The sequence below is a fragment of the Mercenaria mercenaria genome, chromosome 10 (assembly GCF_021730395.1).
Source record: "Mercenaria mercenaria strain notata chromosome 10, MADL_Memer_1, whole genome shotgun sequence".
Lineage (NCBI taxonomy): Eukaryota > Metazoa > Mollusca > Bivalvia > Venerida > Veneridae > Mercenaria > Mercenaria mercenaria.
This window is the reverse complement of record NC_069370.1, coordinates 10,239,560-10,258,039: the sequence shown is the minus strand read 5'-3', so window position 1 is coordinate 10,258,039 and position 18,480 is coordinate 10,239,560. Positions and strand designations below refer to the sequence as shown.

The 18,480-nt window shown below is 34.8% G+C and overlaps 1 protein-coding gene across 1 annotated transcript; it reads left to right on the top strand.

The window, feature by feature from the left end:
* The first annotated feature begins 5,028 nt into the window (after positions 1–5,028).
* On the top strand, positions 5,029–14,447 carry LOC123559775 (sodium-dependent phosphate transport protein 2B-like). The gene is made up of 9 exons (XM_053552261.1): positions 5,029–5,212; positions 5,301–5,520; positions 8,073–8,216; positions 8,708–8,839; positions 9,363–9,554; positions 10,444–10,562; positions 11,204–11,272; positions 12,110–12,257; positions 12,605–14,447. Exons 1-9 carry the CDS (start codon positions 5,111–5,113, stop codon positions 13,591–13,593), a joined length of 2,115 nt encoding a protein of 704 aa, XP_053408236.1. The 5' UTR covers positions 5,029–5,110; the 3' UTR covers positions 13,594–14,447.
* The last annotated feature ends 4,033 nt before the right edge of the window (positions 14,448–18,480 follow it).

The window sequence follows — 18,480 nt, the reverse complement described above, 5'->3', positions numbered from 1 at the left end:
AACTGAAAATGAAAATATATATTACGTGACAAAAATACTGTGTAAGATTTAAAACATTTCGTAGTCAAAAAACATGACTGTAGTTATTCTTGCATATTATCATGGTCATCTTATTTACTAATTCTTGTTCAGCAGTCACAACTCTTTCAAATGATACAAAAAACATTGGATCACCAGGCATCGGAATGTTATCTATTTGCGGATCGGATACCTTAACCAATATGTTAAAAGTCCAGAACAAACTGAGAAAAAAATTAAAACAAGCAGAGATGGATTCGAAACATGATGGACTAGTTAACTTGCCTATAGTTTCTATATTACTAGTATGTGTTTTACTAGCATAATTATGCGTACCGTCTGAGCCGTCTTGAAAGCGCTCCCATCTTTAACTTTTTTTTCCCGAAGTTATGAATGTCTTATTTACATTAACACCCCATTAAGAATGAATATTTAATATAGATGCAGTCACGGCTCAATCTGTAGTAAGGCGCAGTAACGAACGTGACTGAACAATAGTTACACCATTAAACATAATTTTACCATAAGGGTAGTCCTGAACAGTATACCAGAGAATCGCTACCCATCCAAACTTCGTGAGTGAATGTGGGGGTGGGGGTAGAATATGCCCACCCCACCCCACCCCAACTTTTGGACCTAAGAACTGATTATCACATAAATAACAGTAAATAAAGTGTAAAGAGCCTGAGACAGCAGTTATGGAATGCAACAAGTAGTATAGCACATGGGGACTGGGTGATTTCACGTGACTTTTTACCGATATGCGATTGGCTTATCGCATTTATGGAACGCCGTTTTTGCAATATAGCTAGCACTCTACATGATATATAGAGAAATGATTGTAACCTGAATTCCTCATTCATTATTTCATATAATTTATTCAAACTTTCAGCAATGATCAATTTTTATACCTTGTTGTGCATAAGGGTTTTTATGTTAATTGCTCTTCAATTTCCTAGATTTGGCCTAAAAAAATCTTTGTTTCCGGTAACATGCTAAAACAAATTAGGGTAGGTAGGTCGGAAATTTTTTTTTTTTTTGGAATTTCTTTTTATTAAGGGAGATTATTTTTGTGTCAAAAAATGACTACAAATAAGGGGGTTATGCCTTATTTTTGTGTCAAAAAATGACTACAAATAAGGGGGTTATGCCTTCAGAGCATCAGTAAGTTGATTTCTAACATCCCTCACCATGTTTAAAGCACAAAAAGTGCAGTTTTGCAACTTTCTGTTAAAAAGTTGAAAAAAAAAATTCTCCAAGGCCATAAAAACATTTAGGGTCGGACCAAAAATTAAGAGTAGGTCGGGATACCGGAAACGAACAATTTTTTTACGTCTTATGGTCCCGTGTTGTCAAGCAAGTCCAGGTGAAGGCATGAATCACATTTGTGAAAGCTCTAGTAAAGTATTTTAATAGTCAAGGAATGCGACCAGTTGAGCTAAAAGTTATGTTATACATGAAAGGGAAATATAGTTATTTTTGCTCAAAAAATAACTTTCAGAATTAAGAAATACATAGTTCATATATCTACTTGTAAATCATGTAGAATGGAGTAACATTTCTTACATTAAAGCGTAATGGCATAATAAAAAACAAAATAAGTACGTTATTCACCCATAAGTTACTATCAACAATTTCTGGTCTGTATAACTTCTGGCCGCAGGAAACCTTTCGACTTGTATATATACTCTACTGGTAATAATTTGATGGCTATGTCTATCTTTTTTGTTTTGTTTTCTGGGGGATACATATGAGGAGATTTGAATGGAAGCACCCGTCCGCTCCATCCCCTTAGTCCCATAAAATTGCTCGTTTGTGAGAATTTCATCTACTTCTCAATGAATTAATGACACAGGTTTATCGTCATATACAATCTCCATAACCGTTTATATATTTTTAGTGTTATATCTATACTAGCTCTGAATGTTTGTTGGTTTGTTTGCGTGTTTTGGAATTAACGCCGTTTTTCAACAGTAGGCCACAGGCACGAGTATCGGACCTGGGACCAAAATAAATATGACCAGACTGATCCCCCCCCCCCCTGTTTTCACCCTAAATATGTGTCCAAAATGAAAAATATGTAGTGAAATATGAGCCCCCTTCAAAAGATACATTATCTTATCTTTTGAAGGGGGCTCATATTTCACTACATATCTTTTGAAGCGGGCTCATATTTCACAACATATTTTTCATTTTGGACACATTCAGGGTGAAAACAGGTTTTTTTTTTATCAGTCTGGTCATATTTTTTGGTCCCAGATCCAATACTCGTGCCTGTGCAGTAGGCGGGTTCCTGAACAACTTGAGAGAAAGTAAGGGCATTAACACTGAATATCTGCCTTGGCAGAACAAAGGTTTTATATAATCGTTGGATAAACAATTATAGGCCTATACATATTAGTTATTTAGAAATCGCCTATAATTTATCTGTAAATTTAAATGATCTGCGGACTACTTCGTCGCAAATGTCACGTTTTTCAAGAAAATGTAATGCAGCGTTTTCAGAGAACAAGGGTTTTCACGAGTCTGGTCATAATTTTAGGTCCCAGGTCCAATACTCGTGCCTGTGCAGTAGGCGGGTTCCTGCATTCTGTACTGGTCGGTATAAACATGTCCTCCGCAAGTAACAGCCAACTTCCCCACATGAATAGGGGGTGGAGGACGAATGATTTCAGACACAATGTCTTTTATCTAACCGTCACGGAGAACATACACCCCGCCCGTGATTCGGACTCACGACCCTGCATGCGCTCTCCGGCTCTGAAAGTTGTGAAAAAGTCTAGATTGGTTGTATCCTTAATATGTGCATTTCGTAATTTTAAAGCTATTCGTAATAACACAACAACTTATTTTTCTGAGTTTTCCTGTTTATCTGTTGTAATGTCGCGCCTTATTTCACGTATGTTGGTCTTTATCGATTTAAACTATTTTTAAAAAATTCGGATCATTCCGGATCGAGGAACTATTTTCTTTATTTACTTGTCTTATAATACAATATAGATCTACTAATAATTCATAAATAACCTATGTATTAGACAATATTTTTGCTGTTTTACTATTTTGTTTAGATTTCTTTTTTTTCTTCTTTTTTTCAGCCTTAATTAATTTTAAAATGTATTCAAATTGCGGTACATCATCCGTGATGGTTATGACGTTCCCATTTACACTGTAGGGGAATGGACACCGGATATAGCACAGAAACAAATGTGCAGTTGTTTTTCTTTACCATGGCAGAGGTAAGATCTTGCTATATTAACGCTTATCTACCATATCCACAAATGAAACCAGTATTTGAACTAATAGCTGAATGCTAAATTTGGACTATGGCGGCTTACAATTTAGCAGACCATGAAAAACGTTACTTCTAATCTGAGATGATCGCCTGTGAATTTCGACAAATATTGTTAATTTTAAGAAATATTTCGAATAAACAAAAATTCTGAGTCGTACGATTTTACAAGCATAAGCTAAATTATTTTTATTTCAAGAACTGGCAATGTAACTTTTATACTATTAAAGATATGCCCTTAGAAATGTTTACAATACTGTACTGGGGATAGCCGTATTATGTACTGAGGATAGTTTCCAAGTTGACAAATGTGTATTGAGGATAGCATGTAAAATGGGATAAAAACCTTGTATTCTGATTGATAGTAACTACGTTTATGTACAATATATGTATATTTCAAACTTTTTCGTTTATTCCAGTCTTTAAAGATATTTATCATAGTTACGTCTAACACTCGTATCCAAATGGTGTGCAAGATGTAGCAAGACGTATTTCACTTTACCAGAGGCGGGTAGGGCTAGGGCAACAACCTTTAACATAATCTTAGTTACCTGCCACTTTTCGACTATTGTTCAAATACCTAGAAAATTATTTTACTTTCAGAATAACAATACATTGTATTTTTAATTATGTTGATTTTATGGCAAAATGCTTTTTTTCATTGTGTAAAAATCGGGCAAAACCACAAGACTGGGAAAAAAGAAATCCGAAATCTACATTTTACACGGATACGTTGCTTTTATGCATAGATATCATTAATGTTTCAAGACAATCTATTCACCAATAAAGTCCTAGCTGTTCTTTAAAATTATATATAATATCAATGATATAAAGAAATCAAGGCAAAACTTTATTACGGAAAAGGTGGTCACCGTGAATAAACAGTAGTTTTTTTTTTATTGCAGCATACGTGATTAAGCAAACATTTCATATTGCTGGTACTTTCAGAGAAGTATCACTGAAGGATAGTTACTTTGAAAAGAAACAAATACAGAACGGATTTACGATGCATTTTTATTGTACAAAATGATTTCAATATTTTCTTTTTACTGAAATTATGAAGCTGAAACTGTTTACATATTCTGGTTAAAAGTACCTCAATTTTAAAAGAAATTATTGAGCAAAAACCGTAGTTCTACTTTAATTAACAATGACTTTGATCCGCGTGCTCTCCAAAATCAACGTCTATATGCAAGCTGCTTAAATATCAAGGTTGGCCGCAATACATAATTTTAATACGGCGGCTAGTCAAAACGGTGGCTGTATTTCCAGCCGCAAGGTACCTGTGACGCGCTCGTGAAAATATTTCAAATTTTCTCACTTCTCAGTGAGATATATTCCATATTCACTCAAAACAAACAAATATCCTCTATATAAAATACAAAAAAAATGATAAAAAACTTAGTGTGTGACAAAATCAAATGTTTGTTGATTGATCACTTTCTGTGGTACATCCGGTGTCCATTTCCCCACAGTTATTTATACCATGAGTGAAGAAATGATCATCCGTTTCATTCATGTGCCAGCCTATTTACGCCATATTATTACGCGGACCTGGCAACCTTTCATATCAATTTTAATCATCATTATATCCTTTAAATGAGTAGAAAAATGTTTTGGAGAACAAATAGATCTAGTAAAATGCACTTGAAATATAGTCGTTAGATGTTTAAGAGCTCATAAAATAAAATTATATATTTTAGGTTTACTTTGTGTACATGCTTACAGTATTGACCTTGGCCGCGTATTAATTTCAGATTTTTACTATAACATACGTGAGTAACGACCACGCGGTAACATTCAATGGATGACAGCTCAAGTAAAATGGTCGCTTTAAGCGAACAAACTTGTGTGGAAATAGATGAAAAAAGGATTCCTATCGACATAATTTTAGGAGGGAATGAGGTAAGAATAAATTTTCATATGACTTTCATTCATCATTTCTTTAACTGATTGTAAATTTTCTCGAATGACACATTTCAACAATTGGCAGGTGCCCTGTAAATTGGTTCCTGATGAGAAAGGACTGGCTGCCACATGGGTCGCACCCGGTGAGCTGCCCCCAGAATATTGTGAATGTGACCCCCTCGAGTGTGACAGTGAGCCCGCTAGGCCACCAGTGTTCCAATTTGGCAGCTTTTCTAGCACGGGCTCTTTCTGGGATGAGGATGATGACGTCACAGAAGTTGCTGAAACTGGCCCAATCTGGTCTGGTGGGTTGCTAGATACAATACTCTTTGTTGTTGGGTGTTCATATGCTTAAAATGGCGGGAAGATGGCTGGTCTTTCCGCAGTTAGGACCTGTTTCCCTTAATTTGAATTTAAATGTAATAGAAAGATCAATTAGCCTGGTTAATTGGTACAAACCTCATTTTGATAAAATAGTCGATTTATATAGATCTATCGAATAATTTATTTTAAAATATTTACATATTTATTCCATTTCAGAAGTTTACATTTGACATAAATTAACATGTTCTTTTATCTTTCAAAGGTCACACAACAGGAGCTTCACGATGACTATGAGAATTCAGTTCAATTTATTCTCCAAAGGCTTTTTTGCAAAATTTTGTGAAATCACTAGTGCAAGATGAAAAGTTTCATTTGAGTTATAATCGGCATTAATTTGGATAGAATCAAAGAAGCTTATAAAATAGGAAGTGTCTAGGGGTACGGATCCGTACCTCTAGAATCTGATTCTAGAGGTACGGATCCGTACCTCTAGACAATCCTGTTAGGGGTTTTCTAGGGGTACGGACCTCCTTTTTCTAGAGATTTAGGGTTATATATATCTTAAATTTTGTTGAAAATGAAATAAAAAAATAAGACTTAACCAGTGTTCACTTAAAACTTGGATCTAAATGGTTTACAGATACCAGCGTTCACCCGATTGTTTACTTTCTATTTCAAAACCAAAATAACCGAGGAACTCCAAATGAATAAAATTGCTCCGTGCCGATCAGTTTGTTGTAAAATAAACTGTTGATAACATATAAGTGAGTGCATGTAACCCTTAAATGATTTCTATTTGAAATTCAGCAGAAAAAAAATAAATTAAGCATAATAATATGCACCTATTTATTTTGTTATTTAACAAGATATAATGATAATCGGCACGGAACTGATTGTTTAATAATCAATTAACCGACATTAAGTAAAGAAAACTGTTTGTGAAAACGTCCCTTGTATCTCGTAACGGCTACCAAATGTGTGGAAAACATAAATACCCTAAGGGTTAATTATCATTAAAAATAGTTTTTTCCCAAACATATTTAACATTATTTTGTTTAATCTTTGTATTTTTTCTGCCAGTTCGAATCGTCATGATTTATTTGGTGTTCCTCGGTTATTTACGTTTCGAAAGAAGGTCCTCGAAAGAAAATGTAACAAATCTCTCACAACGGTGAAGAGGTGGGAGTCGCCTAGTCCCACTTTAGGACAGCTGCTCGGAAGCTGTCTACTGTCTCTGTGCATGCAACACTATTATCCAATTGGAAGTGTCTAGGGGTACGGATCCGTACCTCTAGAATCTGATAAGCTTAAACAAAATAATGTTAAATATGTTGGGGAAAAACTGTTTTTAATTGATAATTAACCCTTAGTGTATTTATGTTTTTCACACATTTGGTAACCGTTACGAGATACATGGGGCGTTTTCACAAACAGTTTCTTTTACTTAATGTCGCTTAATTGATTATTAAACAATCAGTTTCGTGTCGATTATCATTATTCCCTGTTAAATAACAAAATTAATTGGTGCATATTATTATGCCTAATATTTATTTTTTTTTTTTGGCTGAATTTGAAATAGACTTTATTTAAGGGATAGATTCATTCATTAATCTAACTGTTATCAACAGTTTATTTGACAACAAACTAATCGGCACGGAACAGTTTATTCATTTGGAAATCCTCGGTTATTTAGATTTAGAAAGAGAAGGTAAACAATCGGGTGAACGTTGGTATCTGTAAACCAATTAGATCCAAGTTTTAAGTGAAGACTAGTTAAAACTTATCTGTTATTTCATTTTCAACAAAAAATAAGATATAAATAACCCTAAATCTCTAGAAAAAGGAGGTCCGTACCCCTAGAAAACCCCTAACAGGCTTGTCTAGAGGTACGGATCCGTACCTCTAGAATCTGGATCCGTACCTCTAGACACTTCCTATAAAATACATTAATTATCTAATAGAATATAATCTATCTATTTTTAAAGCTTTTTTAAAAAAAAAAATGGAATGTGGAATAAAAACAAGACATTTACAATCATTATGATTCTAATGGTTTCACAAGAATAACAAGAGAACTATGTATTTGGTAGATTTATACTGCATTAATTTTAATTGGCTAGATACTGCCTGATAAAGCTGTATGTTGGCTACACTGAAAATTATATAGATATATATGTTGAATAATTTAAGTTTGTGGATTTATCCAAGAATGTAAATTTGCTTATGATTAAGTCAAATACATGCATGTACTGTATAACATGTTTATTTATTTTCTTGAAAGTTGAATTTCTGGATGAAAAGGTAAGTGTTTCTTTTGAACCTTTGCCTTCTTACTTCAAATATGTTAACAAGTAACATAAAATTATCTAATTATTATCTGAAAGCCTTTTGGAGAAATTACTAATTAACAAGTTTTGTCTTTTCAGTTTCTGATGAACATGATACCAGCAGAGCAAAAAAAAACCCCATTAAATATCATCATTTTCGATTATTTGTTCATATTGTTTACTGGAATGTTGCTTGTTTATTGTAGAGTTGGATCTATGTGGGAGGATCAGATATGTTCTCCTCCGCTGTGTTGGAAAGTTTGTGGCCCTACTGTTGCTACTGTACATATTTATCTGCTCACTGGACTTCCTCAGTTCCGCATTCAGAATTCTTGGTGGAAAAACAGCAGGTTGCACTTGTTATATTTTATATTCCCAAATGTATGCCCTCACTTGTAAATGCCCCATTCCTTTTTAAATAATTTAAAATTTGATGTCTATTCCATATAAATTTCTATTTTTTTTTTTTTTAAACATTTTAAGTCCAAACAAATCTGTTAAATTGATATTGTAACATAAAACAATATGACAAAGTTTTTAACACAAGTGACGTCAAGTGAACATAAAATATTTCTGTTAAAATGTGACAGACTGACCACAACATGGCGATCAACCGTAGCAATTATAAAAGCTTGTTTTTATGTCTAGTTTTCTCGTCTTGGTTATGATTTGATTGAATATGCAAATTTCGTACACTAAAGTTAATTAACGTTATAACCTATCATGTGTCGGTGCGACGTTAAATCCAACAAAACAAATAATTAACGTTATAAAACTTAATAGTTTTCATTATCTATACAGTACAGTAGAGTGAATTTGACATTGTCTTCTGAATTTGCAGGTGGAGTATTTAACAACAGTGAGATCCTGGGTAACCCAATCGCAGGCCTCATGATTGGCATACTGTCGACTGTCCTAGTTCAAAGTTCAAGCACTTCAACCTCGGTCATCGTTACCATGGTAGCATCTGGGAGTGAGTGTTAACGAAATATTGAATTCTGAATGATAGATAGTTGAGTTGAATATAAAAGTTAATTACAAAATTTTGTTTTGTCAGCAAATTCCAGAAGAGAAATTCTGATTATTAAACTTTAATATTTCTATTCAGTGTCTGTACATTTAATAACAATTAAGTTCTTAAGGTAGTGAAGACAGTCTACAAACTACATATTTTCTGTATGCAGTCTCAGTATTCTTGGGCTTTTACAAAAACATTATCTAAATAAACAACCAAGTCAAACTTATACCCGGTGTTGACACGTGTTCCTCTTCTTCTTTACTCTATCCTGAGTTTGTAAAACATTATTTGTGCTTTGAGCTATTTTCACATCCAAAGAATGCTGCCTAAAATGAATTCAAATTGACATTGTATTAACCCAAAAAATGTTGAGTGTCATTGCTCGTCCAATACCTTAACAGGGTTGATAGGTATGTTAAGTTTGTCTTATCTCTAGCTAATGCCTTGTGTTAATGCTTAATTTGTTTCATGTTTTCAGTCATTAATGTGGAGCCGGCTATACCAATGGTTATGGGAGCAAATATTGGTACAAGTGTGACAAACACAATAGTCTCCATGGCACAGTCGAGTGACCGGCGCGAGTTCCGACGTGCATTTGCTGGAGCAACAGTACATGATATGTTTAACTGGCTCACTGTCATTGTATTGCTGCCTCTTGAGTGGGCAACAGGTAAATATTCAGCTGATTCATTAATTTCAACCATTAAGTGGGCAATGGGTAAATATTCAGCTGATTCATTAATTTCAACCATTAAGTGGGCAACAGGTAAATATTCAGCTGATTCATTAATTTCAACCATTAAGTGGGCAACAGGTAAATATTCAGCTGATTCATTAATTTCAACCATTAAGTGGGCAATGGGTAAATATTCAGCTGATTCATTAATTTCAACAATTAAGTGGGCAGTGGGAAAATATTCAACTGACTGATTAATTTCAACAATCATTGGGCATTTTAAAGACCTCCAAACAGAGGCTGTAGAAATTTGCATATTGCATGCTTTTGTCAAGGACATCTATGTTGGAGTAAGGGGCAGAGTTTCATTTCTCTTTGGTTTTAATATCTGTGAAGTATACAATGAGGTTATGTTTTATCCTTTATCGAAAACTACTTAAATTAATTTAATTCATTGAATGAAATTCTTATAATTATTATTGTAGCAGTATTCATTCAAAAGTAAAATTATGACGTCACACCAGATTTCAGGCATTCATAAATTAATATTTTACTTAATACTGTGATTAAGCTAGGAAGGTCAAACCAATCCCAAAGGATTATTGAATATATATAATTGATCTTTTGACATTGTTAAAATAATGATACAGTTAGATAACTGTATAATAAGCGATAAGGTTTAACATTGAAATTTGAGCCTTTAATTATGTTTCATTTTTTAGATACTCAAAACGCAAAGCAGTTTTATATATTCTGTATTATGCAGTTTGTGTTATTTGTGGTTACATAATGTCAGACTCAGAAATATATCGAGAGAAACATTAATTAAATTTTTTAAACAAATATCTGTTATTATGTATGTAATATTTGCCTTTTTTTCCAGGTTATTTATGCCGTTTCACTGGCCTGATTGTAAGTGCATGTAAACTTGAAAGTTCTGAGGCATCAAAACAGGAACTGTTGAAAGCTCTGACCAAACCCTTCACCAGTCTTGTTGTTAAGGTAAAACTGTTTTGAAATAAAAACACAGTTAAACTAACTCTCTACCACAAAAAACCACAGGGAGAACCTGAAGAAACTTGTATTTTTGTACAAAGTGAGTTTTTTGCTTTGAAAGAAGTCGTTTTAAAATACAAAGCAGAAAAATTCAGGCTTGGGATTTTTTTGTGGACTGGTCCTGTTTTAGGCTTTCAACTGCCAAAATAACACTGAATTACTGTATTGAAAATGGACATTTCAGACTTTTAGAACTAAGATTTTCAGGCTTCTGATTTCTGACTTAATTGCAGGCCTGTGCAATTTTATGAAGAAAGGGATTATGTCATCCATGCTGTATTAGTTGACACTTTACAAAGGTTCTTCCTTAAACATTTAGTGTAGACAATCCCATATATTATAAATTCTGTTTAGAATGGCTATATACTTTTATTAATGTGTTGTTTACTCAAGAGTTTTATGTATCTAATATTTTGGTGTCTATTCAGATTTCATAGTTTAAAAATTTTATTGTATTACAGATGTAGTTGATAGTCAATAATTTTACGGATGTGGTTAACAGTCAGTAAAATATTAATAGGGGAGCTATTTGTCATACTTTATACAAAGATAACAATGTATTACATTTTGAACATTATGATTTTCAGGTAGATAAAAAGGTGATTACCAAGATTGCTGAAGGACATGACGAATACAGGAACAAATCTCTTATAAAGGTAGATCTAACAATGATTAACCCTTACCCTGCTAAATTTCTGTAATGAACTTGTCCATCTTTCAAATTGGACAGTACCATTAACTGTTAAAAGGGGGTACATACCAAAAAGATACTGACTGAATGGTGAACAGTGCAGATCATGATCAGACTGCACAGATGTGCAGGCTGATCATGATATGCACTGATCGCAGAGGCAGAATAAATCGTGTCCAGCACGGTAAGGGTTAATCTTCACTCAGACATTGATCACAGACTGAAAAAGATTTTAAAAAATTCTACCTTAAAGATATAAAATGTTTTTAGTTTAGTTAATACTGATTTATTTTAGCTCGATTTTGATAAAAGCTTCTTTTTTGAACCACTTTCAAGTCCACTTGCTGGAAATAGACACCAGTACTGGTTAGAAGAGTTGGTTGTGGCCCAGTGAGGCTTGGAGCAACAACCCCCATGTTGAGCATGACACCTTGACCACTAGACCACCACTCTTTTTTTTTTAATTATTTATTAGACTCTGTTATAGTGAAAAGAGGTTAAAAAATATAATGGAGGTTCAAATGGCAATAATACGGTGCCCCTAAAGTGACATGTTACACACTTTTTTTCCAATTAGGTAATGTGAGACTTTTTTTATTTCGTTTAAACGAAATAACTTATTTCGTTTAAACGAAATAGTTTATTTCGTTTAAACGAAATGATTATTTCGTTTAAACGAAATGATTTCGTTTAAACGAAATAAAAAAAAGTCTCACATTACCTAATTGGAAAAAATGTGTGTAACATGTCACTTTAGGGGCACCGTACAATAACTTTGTTATTTTGGATTTTTTTTTTTCAGAAATACTGTGTATTTGAGGAGCAGGAAGTGTTGAAGAATGTTACCATGGAAACCAATGTAACTCTGATAGTAAATGGTACACCGACATCACAGTTGATGAACACTACAACTCTTGTGACTGTTACTGAGAAAGTTCCAGTTGAGAAATGTAAGCAGTTGTCAAAGTTTTTTTACTATTGCTCTTTTGATTTATCAGACTTCATTTATCTTTCTTAAATTCAAACCATCTGTCATGCTGTACACATTGAGTAGACACTTATTTTCAACTGAAATGACACTTCATATTAGGATAGTGTTGCACATTGATGTCATTCTACCACTTGCAAATGAAAATTAATAAAATATGAAATACTGTAGAGCACCTTGAGATTTGCAAATTTCCCTCTTGTATAGTTATGAACTTCCAAGCCTATTTTATGTGTTAAAATATTCGATATGACCAACCAAGCCAATTTTGCGACTTGACATTTTTATAAATTTGATACTTGTTTTCAGGTTTCAGCCTGTTCAGCCATCTGGAGATAAATGAGACGTTAGCTGGTGTATTACTGCTCATTTTCTCACTAGCCATTCTCTGTACGTGTCTCGTTGGTATGGTAAAACTTCTACACTCCATATTGCAAGGATCCATTGCCAAAGTGATCAAGAAGACCTTAAATGCTGATTTCCCTGGCTGTTTCTCCTGGTTAACTGGATACGTTGCGATGCTTGTTGGAGCGGTGATGACAATCCTCGTACAGAGCAGTTCGGTGTTTACCTCGGCTTTGACTCCACTGGTCGGGATAGGAATGATCAAGCTGGAGCGCATGTACCCGTTGACCCTTGGGTCAAACATTGGCACAACAGGAACGGGACTGTTGGCTGCCATGGCCGCCTCAGGAGACAGATTGCCTATAGCATTGCAGATAGCATTGTGTCACTTATTCTTCAACATATCAGGAATCTTATTATTTTATCCAATCAAACCAATGAGAAATCTTCCAATCAAATGCGCCAAATTTCTCGGCACAGTGACAGCAGAGTACCGTTGGTTTGCAATCGCCTACCTCATACTTATGTTTGTTTTACTACCAGGCAGTGTGTTTGCTCTATCTTTAGCGGGTTTCATTCCATTTATATGTGTAGCATCAGTAGTTGCGTCAGTTGTAACATTTGTAATTATTTTAAATCTCCTACAAACTAAATGCAAAGACAGATTGCCAAAGAAATTACAAACGTGGAGCTTTCTTCCAAAATGTCTAAGATCATTACAACCTATAGACAGTGTGATAATGAAAGTATGGGGCGTGCTGACAAAGTGCTGCCCGTGTTGTAGAACATGTTGTATACCTAAGAAGAAACGGACAATGACCGATGTTGTAAGACATACAGCTATAGCCGCTGCAGTTGCCGGGGACGACCCAACTAAACGTCCATCTCCGTCGGCGTCTGCAGCATCGTCGGCATTGCTGTTACCAATCTGTGATAGAGTCTCTGTTGTATAAAATTGTTGTTCACCTTTATTACAATATAACAATGCAATTTCACCTGATTCTAATATATGCATAATATCACTTCCACTTGTTGTCTTCCGACTTGAACTTAATGATTTATTTACTGAATCTCTGCAGCCTGATGTATGCATCAAAAAATTCTTCAATTGAATCTACAAACTCGTCTCATTAATGTTTCATATTTGTTAGCGTATCCTTCAACTTCTGTCAAGGCATTCAATTATAATGTTGGACCACAACTTACTTGCCAGTATCAGAGTATTGTTCTTGCATTATTTTCTAATAATATTAAGTTGATACTCAAGACAGATTAATTTTCTGGTAATAGTTCTGTTTAACTCTGTGCCTATATTCATATTTATTACATAGTAATTTCCCTTTGTTCAGTATTTTTTAAGTTTTATGAACAAAAAAAAATATGAGTACCTCTGTATCAGCAAAAAAGTAACAAGAAACAAAAAAAAGCTTATTTTTCTAGACTGTTCTGCTGTTGGTATTTTTACTTAGTCTATTAGTATTAATTATGTATTTATTTTTTGGTAAAACAGTTGTATTATTTCATTCAGGCAGCTAAACGTATGTTATGTACAATTTGTTTATTTTTTATTTATTTATGTTTGAAATGAATGCAGTGATAAAGGAAGTAAATGTTTGTTTGTCTTGTATAAATGTCAGAACAAGTGCTATACTGAATATGTGCATTTATTTATTAGCGTACATATGGAAGATATGTTGAACAACTGTTTAATGTTTACATGTACTAGTAATTTAAAGTGCTTAGGAAAGAGTGAAAATGTTTGAATCTCATTTTTACTTGATAATTAAACTTTTTATATGCAATTTCAGCCTTGGCTTTGATCATTCTTTTGTCCAGTACGCCAGTGTTTGGCGTGTCCAGTACGCCAGTGTGTGGTGAGGTCCTTTAAGGAAAGGTGTGATGTGGCGATTGCTGGGTTTTATAATTTAAAAAAAGTTTTTAATTTTAATGTCACACTGACACAATTGTAGATCATATTGCATTTTTCCAGCTTTTGATGGTTGAGAAAAAACCCATGTGCCCCTTGAATTATTTCAGGGTTTGGGTGGGGGGTGTACCCGGGCAGTACTACCTACCTTTTGTAAGCCAGCTAGATGGCTTTCTCACATGAAAGAATTCTACATTCCTAATGAGGTTTGGAAGACATGGGGAAGGGCAAGTGATCAAAGTCAGTGACCTTTACTACTCTGCCATAGAGGCCCCTGTGTTTGATCAAATAAAGGCAGATCATTGGTTGTTAAAGATATAAAAAAAGAAACCAATACCACCACGTTTCCTGTTTACTATGTTGAAGTTCTATATTGGCACCATGATTATATAGCTGCTTCAAATTGACTGCTATGGTAGTTTTTTATACATGTCTACACATAGTGAGAAATATTTTGTGTGTTCAAACACCTTTTCGGGCACTAATTAATAAAGAAATTGGACCAAATGCTTGAATGTGTATGTTGCACTACCTAACTCAGGACTGTAGGAAGCATTTTCAGATGGGGGGGGGGACGCACTCTGAAAATCAGCTAAAATTGACTCCCTGTCAAAACATTGCTAAGATAATTACCATAATTGGTCAAATTATTGGGGGGCCTGGCCCCCCCCCCTGTTCCTACGACCCTGTAACTTCAACTTGTACCTTATCTACTGCATGTATTTTAAACAAACTGTTCTCTTCTTTTGTAAATACATGTGTATGTTTAAAAAATGGCACATTATGAAAGAGGCCTTTAGTACAAACTTCTTGGCATATAAGTTCTTGCAAACTACATGTACAGTTTAACAAGAGAACCACCTGCATGTGCAATGTTCATCTCTTGGTGATTGACATTAAACAAACAAGAGGACCATGATGGTCCTGAATCACTCACCTGTCCCCACATGACCCAGTTTTGAACTGAGTATGACGTCGTTTTTTTCTATTATTTGACATAGTGACCTAGTATTTGAGCTCATGTGACCCAGTTTTGAAATTGACCTAGATACTGAGATAAAAATTCTGACCAAGTTTCATGAAGATCCATTGAAAAATATGACCTCTAGAGAGGTCACAAGGTTTTTCTATTATCTGACCTAATGACCTAGTTTTTAAAGGCATGTGACCCAGTTTCAAACTTGACCTAGATATCATCAAGGTGAACATTCTGACCAATTTTCATGAAGATCTCATGAAAAGTATGGCCTCTAGAGAGGTCACAAGGTTTTTCTATTTTAAGACCTAATGACCTAGCTTTTGACCACACGTCATCCACTTTCGAACTTGACCAAGATATCATCAAGGTGAACATTCTGACTAATTTTCATGAAGATCCATTCAAAAATAAGGCCTCTAGAGAGGTCACAAGGTTTTTCTATTTTTAGACCTAATGACCTAGTTTTTGACTGCATGTGACCCTCTTTCGAAATTTACCTAGATATCATCAAGGTGAACATTCAGACCAACTTTCATGAAGATCCATTGGAAAAATATGGCCTCTAGAGAGGTCACAAGGTTTTTCTATTTTTAGACCTAATGACCTAGTTTTGGACTGCACGTAACCCAGTTTCGAACTTGACCTAGATATCATCAAGATGAACATTCTGACTAATTTTCATGAATATCCATTTAAAAATATGGCCTCTAGGGAGGTCACAAGGTGTTTCTATTTTTAGACCTACTGACCTAGATTTTGGCCGCACGTGACCCATTTCGAACATGGCCTAGATATCATCAAGATGAACATTCTGACCAATTTTCATGAAGATCCATTGAAAAATATGGCCTCTAGGGAGGTCACAAGGTTTTTCTATTTTTAGACCTAATGACCTAGTTTTTGAACTCACGTGACCCACTTTCAAACATGGCCTAGATATCATCAAGATGAACATTCTGACCAATTTTCATGAAGATCCATTGAAAAATATGGCCTCTAGGGAGGTCACAAGGTTTTCCTATTTTTAGACCTAATGACCTAGTTTTGGACCGCACGTGCCCCAGTTTCAAACTTGGCCTAGATATCATCAAGATGAACATTCTGACCAATTTTCATGAAGATCCATTGAAAAATATGGCCTCTAGAGAGGTCACAAGGTTTTTCTATTTTTAGACCTACTGACCTAGTTTTGGACAGCACGTGACCCAGTTTCGAACTTGACCTAGATATCATCAAGATGAACAATCAGACCAACTTTCATACAGATCCCATGAAAAATATGGCCTCTAGAGAGGTCACAAGGTTTTTCTATTATTTGACCTACTGACCTAGTTTTTGACGGCACGTGACCCAGTTTCGAACCTGACCTAAATATCATCAAGGTAAACATTCTGACTAATTTTCATGAAGATTCATTGAAAAATATGGCCTCTAGAGAGGTCACAAGGTTTTTCTATTTTTAGACCTACTGACCTAGTTTTTGACCACATGCGACCCAGTTTCGAACTTGACCTAGATATCATCAAGATGAACATTCTGACCAACTTTCATAAAGATCCCATGAAAAATGTGACCTCTAGAGTGGTCACAAGCAAAAGTTTACGCACGGACGCACGCACGGACGACGGACGCTGCGCGATCACAAAAGCTCACACTGTCACTGTGTGACATGTGAGCTAAAAATGAGAGTTACGGTTCTTGACCCTACTCGCCTACTGTTGTTAAACATGTACAAAGTTCCAAAGCTATAGTTCTTATAACCTTCATGGAAAAAGTGGATCTAAAACCCTGATGAAAATCAAGAGACTACAATACCTTGTAGTTTTTCAGTCGGAAACAAGAATTGAGCTGCACCATGAGAAAACCAACATAGTGCATTTGCGACCAGCATGGATCCAGACCAGCCTGCGCAGTCTGGTCAGGATCCATGTTGTTCACTTTCAAAGCTTATTGCAATTAGAAAAACTGTTAGCAAACAGCATGGATCCTGACCAGACTGCACGGATGCGCAGGATGGTCTGGATCCATGCTGGTCGCAAATGCACTATGTTGGTTCTCTTATGGTGCGGCTCAATTATTATATTAGAATACAGATTTTCAATTATTTTTATATTTCTCAGTGTCGGGTATACATTTTATATCCCACTCTAGAAATGAAGAATTTCTTAAAATCTCTTGAACTGTGTATCAGTCATTTGTCAAAAGCATTTGACCTTGTAAATCATGAAAAACTCCTTGAAAAGTTAGAAATTTTTAATCTTAGTGACTCTGCATTACTTTGGTTTAAATCTTACCTGTCAGACAGGTAGCAAAGGGTCAGTGTCTCGGGTAAATTATCTGAACTAGGTCATATACAGTCTGGAGTGCCTCAGGGATCAGTCCTTGGGCCTCTGCTGTTTGTGTTATATATAAATGACCTTCCAGCTGAACTAAAAGACATATTTACAGACATATTTGCTGATGATACTACAATAACAGCAACAGGTAAAACACACACTGATGTACAAAATTCTCTTCAAACTGCACTGAACAAAATTCTCTCTTGGTGCCAATATAACTCCATGTCTTTAAATGCTAAAAAGACAAAAGCAATGACAATTCAAACCACTAACAAAGCCAGAGCGAATAATATTTTTGAACTTTACCTTGGAAATGAAAAAATAGAGCTTTCAGATTCAGAAAGACTTCTCGGAGTACAAGTAGACAAAAATCTTAACTGGAAAGACCAAGTAGACAATGTAATGAAAAAATGCAACTCTAAGTTATATCTTCTACAACGAATAAAATGTTTCTTAGATTTACCTGTCCGCAAAATGTTTTTCAATGCTTACATACTGCCGCATCTAGATTACTGCTGCTCTGTTTGGGGAAATTGTAATGTTGCAGAAATGGACACTGTGATTAAATTTCAAAAACGAGCAGCTAGAATTATAC